At 44.5% G+C, this 15,327-nt stretch overlaps 1 protein-coding gene across 1 annotated transcript in view; it reads left to right on the top strand.

Moving 5' to 3' along the window:
* Positions 1 to 14,607, top strand: part of OSGIN1 (oxidative stress induced growth inhibitor 1) — a 40,842-nt gene extending 26,235 nt beyond the window's left edge. Inside the window, exons 2-6 of the mRNA XM_075326697.1 lie at positions 2,628 to 2,723; positions 5,299 to 5,435; positions 6,488 to 6,679; positions 6,768 to 6,859; positions 11,073 to 14,607. Coding sequence (XP_075182812.1) covers positions 2,660 to 2,723; positions 5,299 to 5,435; positions 6,488 to 6,679; positions 6,768 to 6,859; positions 11,073 to 12,060 — 1,473 coding nt within the window. The 5' untranslated portion in view covers positions 2,628 to 2,659 and the 3' untranslated portion in view covers positions 12,061 to 14,607. The remainder of the gene's footprint in view (positions 1 to 2,627; positions 2,724 to 5,298; positions 5,436 to 6,487; positions 6,680 to 6,767; positions 6,860 to 11,072) is intronic.
* The last annotated feature ends 720 nt before the right edge of the window (positions 14,608 to 15,327 follow it).

Genomic DNA, 15,327 nt, shown 5'->3' on the forward strand with positions numbered 1-15,327 from the left:
GAGTCACGTCTTGAGTCAGACATAGGTTCACACATTGGACAGAATACTGGCCCATAGAGTTTATTGATCTGTTCACACATCCATTTAAAAAACTGATGCATGTTTCTGGTCCATGACACTCAGAGTAAGTGCTTTTCTCATCCATTTTTAGTGATTCTAATGGACAGGGCTGTCTTAGTGGCATTGGTGAATCTGATGGGCAGAGCTGTCTGAGTCGCATTGGTGAAACTGATAGGCAGGGCTGTCTGAGCAGCATGGGTGATTCTGACGGGCAGGGCTGTCTGAATAGCATTGGTGAATCTGATGGGCAGGGCTGCCTTAGCTGCATTGGTGAATCTTAAGGGCAGGGCTGTCTGAGTGGCAGTGGTGAATCTGATGGGCAGAGCTGTCTGAGCGGCAGTGGTGAATCTGATGGACAGGGCTGTCTGAGCGGCATTGGTGAATCTGATGGGCAGGGCTGTCTGAGCGGCATTGGTGAATCTGATGGACAGGGCTGTCTGAGCGGCAGTGGTGAATCTGATGGGCAGGGCTGTCTGAGCGACATTGGTAAATCTGATGGGCAGGCCTGTCTGAGCGGCAGTGGTGAATCTGATGGGCAGGGCTGTCTGAGCCGCAGTGGTGAATCTGATGGGCAGGGCTGTCTGAGCGACATGGTGAATCTGATGGGCAGGCCTGTCTGAGCGGCATTGGTGAATCTGATGGGCAGGGCTGTCTGAGCGGCAGTGGTGAATCTGATGGGCAGGCCTGTCTGAGCGGCATTGGTGAATCTGATGGGCAGGCCTGTCTGAGCGGCAGTGGTGAATCTGATGGGCAGGGCTGTCTGAGCGACATGGTGAATCTGATGGGCAGACCTGTCTGAGCGGCATTGGTGAATCTGATGGGCAGGGCTGTCTGAATAGCAGTGGTAAATCTGATGGGCAGGCCTGTCTGAGTGGCATTGGTGAATCTGATGGGCAGGCCTGTCTGAGCGGCAGTGGTGAATCTGATGGGCAGGGCTGTCTGAGCGGCATTGGTGAATCTGATGGGCAGGCCTGTCTGAGTGGCATTGGTGAATCTGATGGGCAGGCCTGTCTGAGCGGCAGTGGTGAATCTGATGGGCAGGGCTGTCTGAGCGGCATTGGTGAATCTGATAGGCAGGCCTGTCTGAGCGGCATTGGTGAATCTGATGGGCAGGGCTGTCTGAGCGGCAGTGGTGAATCTGATGGGCAGGCCTGTCTGAGCGGCATTGGTGAATCTGATGGGCAGGCCTGTCTGAGCGGCAGTGGTGAATCTGATGGGCAGGGCTGTCTGAGCGGCATTGGTGAATCTGATGGGCAGGCCTGTCTGAGCGGCATTGGTGAATCTGATGGGCAGGGCTGTCTGAGCGGCAGTGGTGAATCTGATGGGCAGGCCTGTCTGAGCGGCATTGGTGAATCTGATGGGCAGGCCTGTCTGAGCGGCAGTGGTGAATCTGATGGGCAGGGCTGTCTGAGCGACATGGTGAATCTGATGGGCAGACCTGTCTGAGCGGCATTGGTGAATCTGATGGGCAGGGCTGTCTGAATAGCAGTGGTAAATCTGATGGGCAGGCCTGTCTGAGTGGCATTGGTGAATCTGATGGGCAGGCCTGTCTGAGCGGCAGTGGTGAATCTGATGGGCAGGGCTGTCTGAGCGGCATTGGTGAATCTGATGGGCAGGCCTGTCTGAGTGGCATTGGTGAATCTGATGGGCAGGCCTGTCTGAGCGGCAGTGGTGAATCTGATGGGCAGGGCTGTCTGAGCGGCATTGGTGAATCTGATAGGCAGGGTTGTCTGAGCGGCAGTGGTGAATCTGATGGGCAGGCCTGTCTGAGCGGCATTGGTGAATCTGATGGGCAGGCCTGTCTGAGCGGCATTGGTGAATCTGATGGGCAGGCCTGTCTGAGTGGCATTGGTGAATCTGATGGGCAGGGCTGTCTGAGCGGCATTAGTGAATCTGATGGGCAGGCCTGTCTGAGCGGCATTGGTGAATCTGATGGGCAGGCCTGTCTGAGCGGCAGTGGTGAATCTGATGAGCAGGCCTGTCTGAGCAGCATTGGTGAATCTGATGGGCAGGGCTGTCTGAGCGGCATTGACACATGAAATCTCATGGATTTCAGGAAATATTTTAATTTTGCCAATCATGCACTCAGAACCTGAACTTTCACAGATTCTAATGTAAAAACAGGACAGAAATCTCTGCAGGGACTGGCAATGTGGCTTTGTCTAATCTTAAATATTGTATGAATGGGCAAAATTGAAATATTTCAGCCAATCTATGAAAATGGACATTTGCTGTAATGAAGTTAACGATGCGGGGGTGCTGCTAATGGTATGGAAAAATCTAATGTGCATTTTCCTGGCCATTTAGCAGCGTATTTTTCTACTATAGTTTTCAAATTTGCATCAGAAAAATGTGCACCAATGAGATCGAAAATGGATCTCCTAATGACGACAATAGGAGGTGGTTTGTGCCGGCTTTATGCACATTCTGGCCCAGCATATACAGTATATACTGTACACTGCTTGCGAATCTTTGTCTTTATTATTAATTTTCTTTTAAATATATCTTGTAATATAATGCAAGAATAAACTTCTATGTTAGTAACAATTAATCTCCTGTCATTGCAGAACCTTTGATTGGATTCCCACCGGTGACTGATATGTCTGCAAAGTTAGCGGAGCTCCACACAAGCATGGCGTCACCACTCCCGGTGCTCATAATAGGTAGGTTTCTGAATCCCCGACCAACATTACATTTCACATCCCGCCATAATATCCCTGGATATATGGCCATGTGCGTGCCACAGACTGCTCTGATATCTCGGTGACCTCCAATTTAGCATCGTTAATATAATCATTGGTTTATGGGTCCCCGAGGACAAGTTACAGCTTGTATTTCATTACATAACCAGGCTGTGCGCCTGCCAGCTGATGTCACTATAAACCTTTTGAAAAAGCTGCCCAGCAGGTTCTCCACCGGGGAGCGAAACTCTCTTGTTATGGATCTAAACGTATCTCCTTGACCATCAAAGTAGGAAAATCATTCATTAATTTTGGGACATATTCCCACAGAGAAGAAACATATTTCCATTACTGAAGACAATAATGCACTAAGGAGACTTATCAGTCTGCTAAATATTCTAAAGAGTGTGATAAATGCCCTTGAATTCAACTACCGTCAGGGGAGATTAGGAAATATCAGAAATAAAACAATGTAATGAATTTCTTTTAGCTAATTAGATATATTACTTAGCAGTAGTTATCACAAGAAAAAAGCTTGACCAAAGGCACTCACTCCAAATTTAAAGTAATATAATACGATTCTTTATTTATGTATCAAAAAGTTTAAAACCACACATACAAAATACAACACAGTGCAGACATATTAAAAAACACCAAGGACAATGGTAATGAAACCCAATCCAAAAAATCTTCTCCAAGAAATATATATTGTACCAGAATCACCATAGATAGTTCAAAATGCAAGACAATACAGATAAAGAGTCAGAAAAATAACCATCTTATAAATAGGTATATACTGAGACAGACATTCTATCTTTCAAGCAGCATTATGACCAAATGGCCAAAACAGCAGCTGCAATGCCTCATAGGCAAAGAGTTCCTATCATGGTGATTCCCTATCTAAAATGGAAGTGGAGAACCTGGCAAAACGCGTGTCACTATGTTAGCTTCATCAGGGGCTGTGGGTATCACCTACTGACACCCACTGCCCCTGATGAAGCTAACATAGTGACACGCGTTTTGCCAGGTTCTCCACTTCCATTTTAGATAGGGAATCACCATGATAGGAACTCTTTGCCCATGAGGCATTGCAGCTGCTGTTTTGACCATTTGGTCATAATGCTGCTTGAAAGATAGAATGTCTGTCTCAGTATATACCTATTTATAAGATGGTTATTTTTCTGACTCTTTATCTGTATTGTCTTGCATTTTGAACTATCTATGGTGATTCTGGTACAATATATATTTCTTGGAGAAGATTTTTTGGATTGGGTTTCATTACCATTGTCCTTGGTGTTTTTTAATATGTCTGCACTGTGTTGTATTTTGTATGTGTGGTTTTAAACTTTTTGATACATAAATAAAGAATCGTACTATATTACTTTAAATTTGGAGTGAGTGCCTTTGGTCAAACGCTTTTCTTGTGATTACTATGGTTGGTTTTGCTTGACAGGTGCACCCCCTTATTCCTGATAAATTTACCATATAAATTATGGCTGTGCACTTCTAATTGATTTTTCTTGTATATTACTTAGCAGTGGCACACATACAATTCTTCTACCAGAGCTTGTGCGCGGGAAGGGAGCCTGTGCGCGGGAGGGGAGCCTGTGTGCGAGAGGGGAGCCTGTGCGCGTGGGGGACGCCTGTGCGTGAGGGGGGAACCTGTGCGCTGGGGCAAAACCTGTGCGTGGGGGGAAAACCTGTGCCCGTGGGGGGAAAACCTGTGCCCGGGGGGGTGAGCCTGTGCCCGGGGGGGTGGGGGGTGAGCCTGTGCCCGGGAAGGGGGTGAGCCTGTGCCCGGGAAGGGGGTGAGCCTGTGCCTGGGGGGGGAGCCTGTGCCCGGGAGGGGAGCCTGTGTCCAGGAGGGGAGCCTGTGCCCGGGAGGGGAGCCTGTGAGCAGCTCCTCTGCTTTGATTTAGAGAGAACCTATACCTTCATAGTATTGGAGTGAGCTGCGTGCAGCACTTGCTGGTGGTCATTATAGTAGACAAAAAATCATTGAGTTCCAAAATTAAAAGTGCCTGATCCTTTTCAAATGAGAGAGACTCCGGAGCCCCTCGTACACATTATATGGTCACATGTAATATGGGCTTCTCTTTGTTTTGTGATGCTTCATTGTAGAGCGCCTGGATACCAATGTTACTTCAAATACAGTAATAGCCCTGACTGCTGCAATGAGAGAGGACCCGGCCCCTGAGGAATGACAATCTGCTGCTTAGGGCCCTCTCACACATCCGGCTTTTCGCCGGTTTGCCGGTTCCGCCGTACACCAGTACAGTGTATACAGTACAGTGGCAGCAAGACAAGCTCCGGTCACATGCTTTCATGTGACCGGAGCATGTGACCCGAAAATTGCGGCGCTGCCACTGTACTACATACACTATACTGGCATGCGCCGGAACCGGCAAACCGGCGAAAGCCGGATGTGTGAAAGCGCCCTTACCTATTAGCTCACATTCTGTAAAATCTTATTTGCTCCTGTGATCAATGAGTACATGCAGCCTGTGATACCTCGTAGCATTACATTTTAAAAACAATTCTGTATATCTTATTCCAGGTAACGGTCCATCCGGCATCTGCCTCTCATACCTGCTTTCTGGTTATACCCCATATATAAAAGAAGGTGCTATACATCCAAACCCCTTACTGCAAAGGAAGCTGGAAGAACTTCCCAATGTTGCTATCACTCAACAGGTCAGTATAGCCTCAAAAAATGATCTGTAACTGTTAGATTGTCAGTATTTAATATTATTCTGTCACATTCTTTGTTAACAATTATGTTCTATATTAGAAAAAAAGTCAAAGGGAATCTGTCACTGGGTTTTTGCTAACTAAATTGCCAGCAGCACGATGTAGAGACAGAGCCCCTTATTCCAATGATCTGTCACTTACTGGGCTGCTTGTACTTTTATAAAGCAGTATTTAGGTCTGAATTTGCATCAGTATTTGCAAGCCAAAACCAGGAACTAGGAACGGAAAATAAACAAAGAAAAAGTAAAATGCAAAAATGTAAGCTTCTTCCGTGGGTTACAGATACAGCGGCAAAATACTGTCCACAATGACAGTGGAAGCATATCCAATAATAATGCTTAAATAGTGCGTGTCTGAAATACTAGACCCTGTCCTATGGAAAGGGCACTGTTACAGAGCATTTTACTAATGTTCTTGGGGAAGCTTTTTTTTACTGAACTCCATTCAACAAAGAAACAATTAGCCATTTTTAAGCAAAAAATGCTGTCAAACCACTCAAAAATGTGCCCGGATGTCTTCCGGGTGTATTCTGAACCGTCCCATTGACTTGTATTGTAAGATGTACAGAGTTTATAGGGTTTAAAACGCCTGAAGAAATGTCAGGTCACTTCTTTTCATCACTTGGCATCTTTGGAATTTTGAAGGATTAAAAGATGATAAAAAAAAACTAAAGGGAGTCATATTTAATATGGAAATTAATATGTTCATTCTTTGGAATATTTAGTTAGCGCTTTTTCAGGTTGTTGTGGCGCATACCAGCCAGTAAATGCATGGTGTGCACATTCCGTTAGCAAGTTACGCCAATAATGAAGCCAATGGGACAATTGACATGATGAAGTCTACATCGGGACACTACCCCCGGTTCCGTTGATTAACAGAGATCTCCCTATTAGTCATATTTCTCTTTAAACAAGGAGAGACTGTATTATGATTGTACTTTTTTCTTCTTGTGATCCATGGACCATTAACCCTAATTCATTTTTTAACCCTTTCAGGACCTGGAGTATTTGTCGGAGGGCTTAGAAGGTCGCTCCAACAGTCCTGCCGCTCTACTGTTCGATACTTTGCTCAGACCGGACACTGACTTTTTGGGAGATGTGGATTCTGTGTTGCAGTGGTCTCTACAACCTGAAAGCGCGATTCGTCACCTGGTGCTCGGGCGAGGCCCACCCGGAGGAGCATGGAGTGTATGTATTCCTGATGGAAAACCAATAATATCTAGGTCTCAAAGTAGCAGATTAGCCATAAGAACCAATCTTAACTTTATTATTTCAGGCCATTGAGGGATCAATGATAACTCTCAGCCGTGGAGACTGGATGGGGCTGCCCGACTTATCCTTCAAGGACTGGATGAGGATGAAAAAAAGGTGAGATATCAAATATTTGGTGGATAAATATACTAAGTGCTCAAGAGTTCAAGGTAATGAGAAAACTACTGAAATAAAGCTCACCACTATGGATATAATCTCTGATGTCTGCTCATTGCTCCAATTATGGTTCACCATAACAAGTTATCACCAATCCACTGTGTCAGGGAAATCTTGGCTACTCCTAGGGGCTTTACCTGCAGGGACCCTCACTTCTTCAGACTTTGGAGAGATGGAGCCGCATCTACATCACTTCTCCATTCATTATTAATTGGACTGTAGGAAATAGCTGAGTACAGCGAGCACTCCAGTGTCATGTTCTTGAGATCTATGGGAGTCCATGCTATCGAAGTGCCAAAGAAATTCAACATTTCCTTGGTAGACAACTCTAAAGCTAAAGCTGCAGGAAAAAGAATCTACTACAAGTTAAGCTCACAAACTGCACAACCATCATTTCTCATGAAGATCCAACAAGAAAACCAGACTATTGATCACTTGGTTGTTAAAAAACTATATAAATATCCTCCGGTAATGTATCATATTATATAAAAAATATACTGGTCTAAGTGCTATTGGTAGTTAACTATAGAACTTACACAATCGAATAAAGAAGCAGTAAATGGCCTATTTTTCTATGCTAAAGCTTCCTCCTCTTTAATATATGTAAATAACTACATCTTTCAGAAATTGACCAATATCATCCTCAGGCTTTACACATGTTAGAGCATATGGACCTCATAGATTCCTGACTCAGGATTCTCCTGTATTCGCCAGAGGAGAGCTATTGACAAGGAATGGCCGCCACTCTAACATGAGAAGTCTCAGAATCATCAGCATGTAGTTTCATGTTGATGTTCAACGGCCCGATTCTTGTATCTTACAAAGATCTGATGTGAGGGAACATGGTGTCCTCCATTCCTGTTATGGGGTGGGCTCGTCCTGCAGAAATCAGCATGTTTGGACACCATTCCTGTGATGTGTATGAACAGCTTAGTACTCGCCTGCGTGGATACACATTTTATCACCTATCTATATATTACGTTGCTTCATGCTTAGAATGGTGAACATGTTATGTACAGAGCATTCTGTTATACAATCCAGCAGATACAATCTGCAGCAGGTGACATTAGCACGCCGCCTCCAGGCATTGTAACGTCCCTTATCTCAGTTATTCGTATCCCACATGTTACGCTCACCGAGGAGCGGCGAGCGTCCGGAGGTGGACCCACTGGACCGTGCACCGGACTCCCCTGAGAAGACGACTAGCAGCGAACCCCTATACAGGGACTGTGTGGTGCCTCCTCAAAGGGCCTAGATGCACGGCAGCCAGGAACCGGTAGTAGGAGTCTCTGTACGGCCAGGTGTAGCACGGGTGTGACGTCTGCAGCAGACAGAACACGGTTGTGGCACCAGAGATGTTCACAGCAGGTGGCACGGAGACGTTCACTGTAGGTATGGCACGGTGACGTCCACTGCAGGTATGGCTGGTGACGTCCACAGCCGGAAAGGTACAGATGGCACTACGGCGAGACAGAAGATTAGCAACAGGTAGATGATGCACAGATACAAACGGTAGTACACAGGGGCCTGGACACTAGCAATGCACTAGTAGGAGCGTTGCTCGGGTGCCTGCTGCCAGGGGAGGTGAACCTAAATACCCATAAGGTAACAGGTGATCTCTGAGGTCACTTCCAGATAATGGGGTGCTACCGCTTTAAGAAAGGGGGCGTGGCCTCACGAGCAGCAGCTCCTGGAGCAGGGCGCCCGACCCGGGAGTGAGCAGGACACACAGCAGGACCCGAACCAGGAGCAGAGCCTGCAGAGCCATGGGACCGGTAAGAGGAAGGATGTCGCTGCCAGGGGCTGGGACCGGGAGTGCACATGGGGGCCATGCTGGGGCTGGGCAGATGTGAGGGAGAGCGCTCCCCTCGGGATCTGGCGGGACCAGGCGCTACACCACATAACTTGTATGGGAATAACACAATGTGATGCACAGCCCCCTATAGAATTATACCGGTGGGAACATTCCAAAATTCGTTTTTATGCCGTTAATGGTTTATGCACTGTAAATAATTAGGACATTTTTAATGGTCGTGAATAGCCAATTTTCAAATCACTAAAAATTGCTTGCAGCTTGATGCTCACGCGGTTCACTCTTCTTGTTCAGACTAGTAATTAATTTTAATAGATATTTTAAAATAATGGGTTTTGTTTAGGCATAATTAACCTCATGACATTCAAAACACATTCCTGACATTTCTGCTAAAAATTACCGTAACAAAAAAACCTACAAAACAGGTTTACAGATTTAACAGAACTGGATCTACGTGAATTTCAGCTCATTCATAGAACAATTATACAGTGGCAGCTTTCTTCCAGAGTCTCTTCTTATTGACTATGAGTGTAGTAAATAAAACCAAAATATCAGGGCACATGGAGTTTTCTTGACACAGATATATATGGGTCCCAGAATCGGGACTTGTGCATAGCAAACATTCATGGTGCTCCAACATCCATAAAGGAAAAGCAGTGTGATATTGGCGCTGTCAGTATCCCATACAAAGTGCTGTAGAGTTAAAAAACTGAGCGTTTTATTTACTTGCACAATGGTATAACTCCTTTGTCAAGTACAATTAAAATTGACTATATTCCAGACTTACATTGATAGTTAAAAGAATAAATAATTATAATTTTGTTTCTCTCAATGAGAGCAATTAATCAATCAGACTTACATTGCAAACAGTAAACATTTTTGTGATATTTCATCACTCATTTTGGATAATATTGACTATTAATATATTAATTACTTGCAGACCACCCATAGACTTTAAATGTCCAAGCAGTCCATGTTCTAATCTGCAGTAATGTTCTAAAAAGTCACAGCATAGTATATAAGCAGCTCCTTACAATCATGCAGCTGTGGGAGCAAGGAGCAGATTGTCAGGCACAGCCAGACTCTCCATAGACAAGGTATAGAGGGGTTATTACCATCCATAATGGCTTTATCACGATATACACATTGCAAAAGAAGCACTCTCTATACAATAATAGAAGAACCATCGGCACTTCCTTCTACAAACCCAGCAGTCATGTGATCGTTGTGTAGAGGGAAGGAGCAAGAGCTGCTGGGTCATAGGAGACCATATCAGCTCTGTTATGAAGCCAGCCGGCTGAATTTCCATGATAATAGGCCTAGAGAATGTTTGCAAGAACACATGTTCTCAATCATTGGACAATGTAAACATTGTATCTAGCAGCCATTAACACTCATTTGAGTTCAGTGCCGGAGAGGAAAAAGGAGGTTAATGCCACACTGCTGCCGAATGAAGATGATGTTGATTATTAATATTGTTGATTTTTCTTTCTTGTCCTGGAGAAGGGGACTTGATCCCTGAAACGCGTAGACCTATTAAATAAAAGAAGTTTATTAATAATCAACAGTATCTTCATTCGGCAGCAGCGCAGCCTTAACCCTGTTTCTCCTCTCCGCCACTGAAATTTAACCCACGTGGGGCTGCGACATTACCTTAAGCCTTCATAGAGGTTGTGACTATCACAACCCCAATAGGTGAGGGTAATATCATGAACACTGCACTGTAATATCTGATTAGACACTTTTTGCGCTCTTTTGTTCTCAGCATTATAACATTCTTTTGATAACATTTACACCCATTGTCGGCAGCACATCTCCCTATGTAAACAAGGGATGTGCAGCCGATAGCTTGCAAACTGTATGGGGACCGAATGATCATATTAGTGACTGTTCGACCCTAGACAGCTTACCTCTGCAAAAGAGCCTTTAAAAGCGTGCTGATCAAATTATCATATGGTCTACCAGACCTTGCTATAGGCAGAAATCTGTGTAAGTAACCTTGTCTGCAAGATTCATTGACTTTTTTATAAAATGTAGCATTGATGAAAATTGGACTTCTTAAAATGAACTTCCTTGGGAAGGGGATATTTCTCTATTCCCTGCAATAGGAAGACCTGAATATGTCATTGATCTTCGGTTGCTATGGTAACAGAAATATTCTGTAAAGAATGGGATTCATCTTGTGAAGCCCACGTTATGCTATGTCTGTACAGTAATATGCTGTGACTTGTGGGATTTTATTCTCTTTAACTGTACAAATCACTTGATTTGTATATTAGTTATGGTAATATTGGCTGTAGAATGGAATATTAATATAGGTTTTACTGTTCTTATTTTTAGGAACCTCAGAAATGATAGATCCACAGCAGGGGACATCCTGAATTATTACCAGTACTACGTAAAGAATAAAAGACTGGAGAATAATTTCTTATCTGGTGCAGTTGTCACCTCTGTTTTAAAAATTAGCAAAGATGTGGAAAACACTTCTGGGCATGAAATCATTTGGAATAATGTAGGGTTTGACGAAGAAACAAGCCAAGGAAAGAGTGTATTCCAAGTTAGTGGATTTATCAAAAATGATATTGGTCTGGAGCAGAACTTCTGCCTATATGCTGAGAATGTCATTCTGGCAACAGGCACCTATGACAGCCCCTCATGGTTGGGTATCCAAGGAGAAGACCTCCCATTTGTCTCACATGAGATATCTGCTCTTGAAGAGGCAGTAAAATCAAAGAAAGTCCACCAAGGTTCTGACCCGGTGCTTGTCATAGGCGCAGGACTCACTGCCGCAGATGCCATTTTGCTGGCTCATCATTACAATATCCCAGTAATCCATGCTTTCAGAAGAAGAGTTAACGATCCAGCACTCATCTTCAACCAGTTACCACATGTCATGTACCCAGAATACCATAAGGTATACCAAATGATGAAAGAACAATCAGTCTTTCAGGGAGGACCATACAAGGGCTACATGAGTCTGCCAGAGTACCATGCTGTGTGTTTCAATGCTGAGAAGAAATGTACCTTTAGAGATAAGCATGGTCAGCATAAGGCATTTAATGTCTCAATGGTTCTGATTCTCATTGGTTCCAATCCAAACTTGTCTTTCCTCCCCAAAAATGGTACAGACTTAGCTTTGGATACTGAGCAACCAATCAACTCTAAAAGGAATCCTCTTGATATTGACCTATTCACCTATGAATGTATTCAAGAGAAAGGACTGTATGCAGTTGGACCCTTGGCTGGTGATTATTTTGTACGTTTTGTACAAGGCGGTGCATTAGCTGTGGCCAGCGCTATCCAAAAATCTCAGAAGAGACCTCCCTAATGATGAACAATAACACATTACAGGATACTTTGAAGAGCTACGGCTCAGGTCAACAATTTCAGGATCAGCATGAAGAAATGACAATGCAGAACGTCTTATTTAGATCATTTCGGCTCATTCCCTTCTTGTTGCTGTTACACAAGGCTATATTTTGCTATTGAGCCCTTCTTTGATATTGAGAGGATTATGAAATTCAGTTATGTATGTATGAATAACTCCTAGCAAACGTTCTCGGACATCCTACTCGATCAACATATTAGCTTATTGGTTGGACTCAATGGACTCATGTCTACGTTCAACCTAAAAAACTATGAAAATATAATATATTATTTTATACATTTAGCATATTTAAAGCACTTAAAACCAAAGCCCCTGTCATAAAAGAGAAAGCCTACTCAGAAAAAAAGGCTAACATACTGGGCTAAGGCTGGTAATCACCTTGATGCCTACCTGGCTTAAGCCTGTGGACAACCATTCCAAGATGTTCTTATTGTGCTACATAATATCTAGTAAGAAGGATATTAGTAAGATTTTTAGGTAGAAGATCAACTAACAAACTACTAAATCTCAAACCTAGTTTACATTTTGCGTAATGGTGAATTCGATTTCACAAGATTACATTTGCTATTGTTATTTAGCCATATACATCATTGCATATGTTCCAACAGTATGAAACATTACCTATGACTTTTGTTGCATTTTTTGTGTATAATCAGATACAAATGTGCAAAAGTCTTTCAAAAATGTGAATGTAATTTCCTATAGCAAGCAGTTCCAATTCACTCAAAGTACTTCCATAGGAAAAGTCATTATGCAGGGGCTGTCAGGTCAAATGTAATTGAATTACAACTTTTAAGGCCCATTTACACACAACGATATCGCTAGCGATATGTCGTCGGGGGTCACGGAATTCGTGACGCTCATCCGGTGTCGTTAGCGACGTCATTGCGTGTAACAGCTCTGAGCGAGTGTTAACGATCAAAAATACTCACCTAATCGTTGATCGTTGACACGTCGTTCATTTTCAAAATCTCGTTGGTCGTTGTGGACACAGGTTATTCGTTGTTCTTGAGGCAGCACACATCGCTATGTGTGACACCCCGAGAACGACGAACAACAGCTTACCTGCGTCCTCCGGCAACGAGGTGGGCGTGTCGTTAATGCGGCTGGTCTCCGACCCTCCACTTCTATTGGTCGGCCGCTGTGTGACGGCGCTGTGACGGCGCACGAACCTTCCCTCTAACAAAGAGGTTGTTTGCCGCCCACAGCGACGTCGTTAGGAAGGTAAGTATGTGTGACGGGTGTTTGTGATATTGTGCGCCACGGGCAGCGATTTGCCCATGACGCACCAACGGGGGTACGCTCGCTAGCGATATCGCTAGCGATATCATAGTGTGTAAATGGACCTTTACTCAAGACCAGAGCAGATTGCTTCTACAGTGGGTCTCACCCGTTCACTATATGGACCTTAAATATCAACGGAACCCTGTAATACTTTGTCGTTCCATGGTGGCACTTTTGGAGTAATAATCCTTAATTAGAACTATTGCTGGGGGGTCTTATGCCTGCTTTACATGGGTCGATCGATCGTGCGATTTCACGATCGATCGTACCTGCCCCCGTCATTTGTGCGTCGCGGGCAAATCGTTGCCCGTGGCGCACAAAGTCGGTAACCCCCGTCACACATACTTACCTCCCGGGCGACGTCGCTGTGGGCAGCGAACATCCTCTTCCTGAAGGGGGAGGGACGTTCGGAGTCACAGCAACGTCACCCAGCCGCCGGCCAATGGAACCGGAGGGGCGAAGATAAGCGGGACGTAAACATCCCGCCCACCTCCTTCCTTCTGCATTGCTGGCGGGAGCCGCGTGATGCAGGTAAGATGTGTTTATCGTTCCCGGGGTCTCACACACTGCGATGTGTGCTGCCCCGGGTACGATGAACAATCAGCGCCATTGAAAATAAACGATATTATGTAACTGAGCGACGCATAAACGACTCACGATTTGTGAGCGATACTGTGTTGCTCAGAGGTGTTACACGAGACAACGTCGTGAACGATGCCGGATGTGCGTCACGAAATCCGTGACCATGACGATGCATCGCACGATAGTTCATCTCGTGTAAAGCACCCTTTAGTCTTGGGAAAAAATGTGATCTATTGTCAAAAGACACTTTAAACTAAAATAAATGTGGCTATAGTTGACATGAAATAAAACTGCACTGAATGAAATGCCAAACATTGTATACTCACTGTGTATTTTACATTCTATTTAAAAGTTTATATATTGTCATTTGTATTTTTATCCTACTCTTTCTCAATGTTTGTATTTTTGTAACTACTGTTAAAGTTTTTATATTTTAATCTATTTTATTATTCGCACAATAATGACATTAATATTAAATTGGAGAAAATGTCTTTGTGTGCTGTATCTAAATTAACTTTTGTGTGAATTCATTTAAATAAGGAAGGTAGCATAAATGATCCTTTATTGGAATTACAATAGAGACTGACATCACATCAAAATGAAAAGTTATATTATAGGATCAAATGATTAAATTGCTTCTGGATCTCCTCATACCTCTCTAATGCGGGCGTCACACGAGACGATATATCGTGCTTTATGTCGGCAGGGTCACGTCGTAAGTGACGCACATCTGGCATCGGTTGATATATCGTAGAGTGTGACAGCTACGAGCGATGGTGAACGAGCAAAAATACTCACCTTATCGTTGCTCGTTGACACGTCGCTCATTTTCAAAAAGTCGTTTCTTCTTCTCTGCGCCGATTGTTCATCGTACCCGGGGTAGCACACATCGCTCCGTGGAACACCCCGGGAATAATGAACACAGCTTACCTGCGTCCCGCCGGCTATGCGGAAGGAAGGAGATGAGTGGTATGCGCTTCTATTGGCTGCCGCTGTGTGAGGTGGCTGGGACACCGAACGTCCCTCCCCCTTCAGGAAGTGGATGTTCGCCGCCCACAGCGACGTCGCTCAGCAGGTAAGTGCGTGTGACGGGGGTTTAACGACTTTGCGCCACGGACAACTAATTGCCCGTGACGCACAAATGACGGGGGCGGGTATGATCGCTCGTGCGATCGCACGATAGATCGTATCATGTGACGCCCGCATAACTGCACGTTTAACATCTCATCTCCTGCCCTCTGTTTGGGTTCCTTAAGCTGCTGTCCTTGAACCCTTACTCTTCTACATCGTTGCCTTTTTCTAGGACAGCTCATAAAGTCCCATGGCCTATAGTACCACCTA

Source organism: Anomaloglossus baeobatrachus, chromosome 10 (genome assembly GCF_048569485.1).
Source record: "Anomaloglossus baeobatrachus isolate aAnoBae1 chromosome 10, aAnoBae1.hap1, whole genome shotgun sequence".
Classification (NCBI taxonomy): Eukaryota; Metazoa; Chordata; class Amphibia; order Anura; family Aromobatidae; genus Anomaloglossus; species Anomaloglossus baeobatrachus.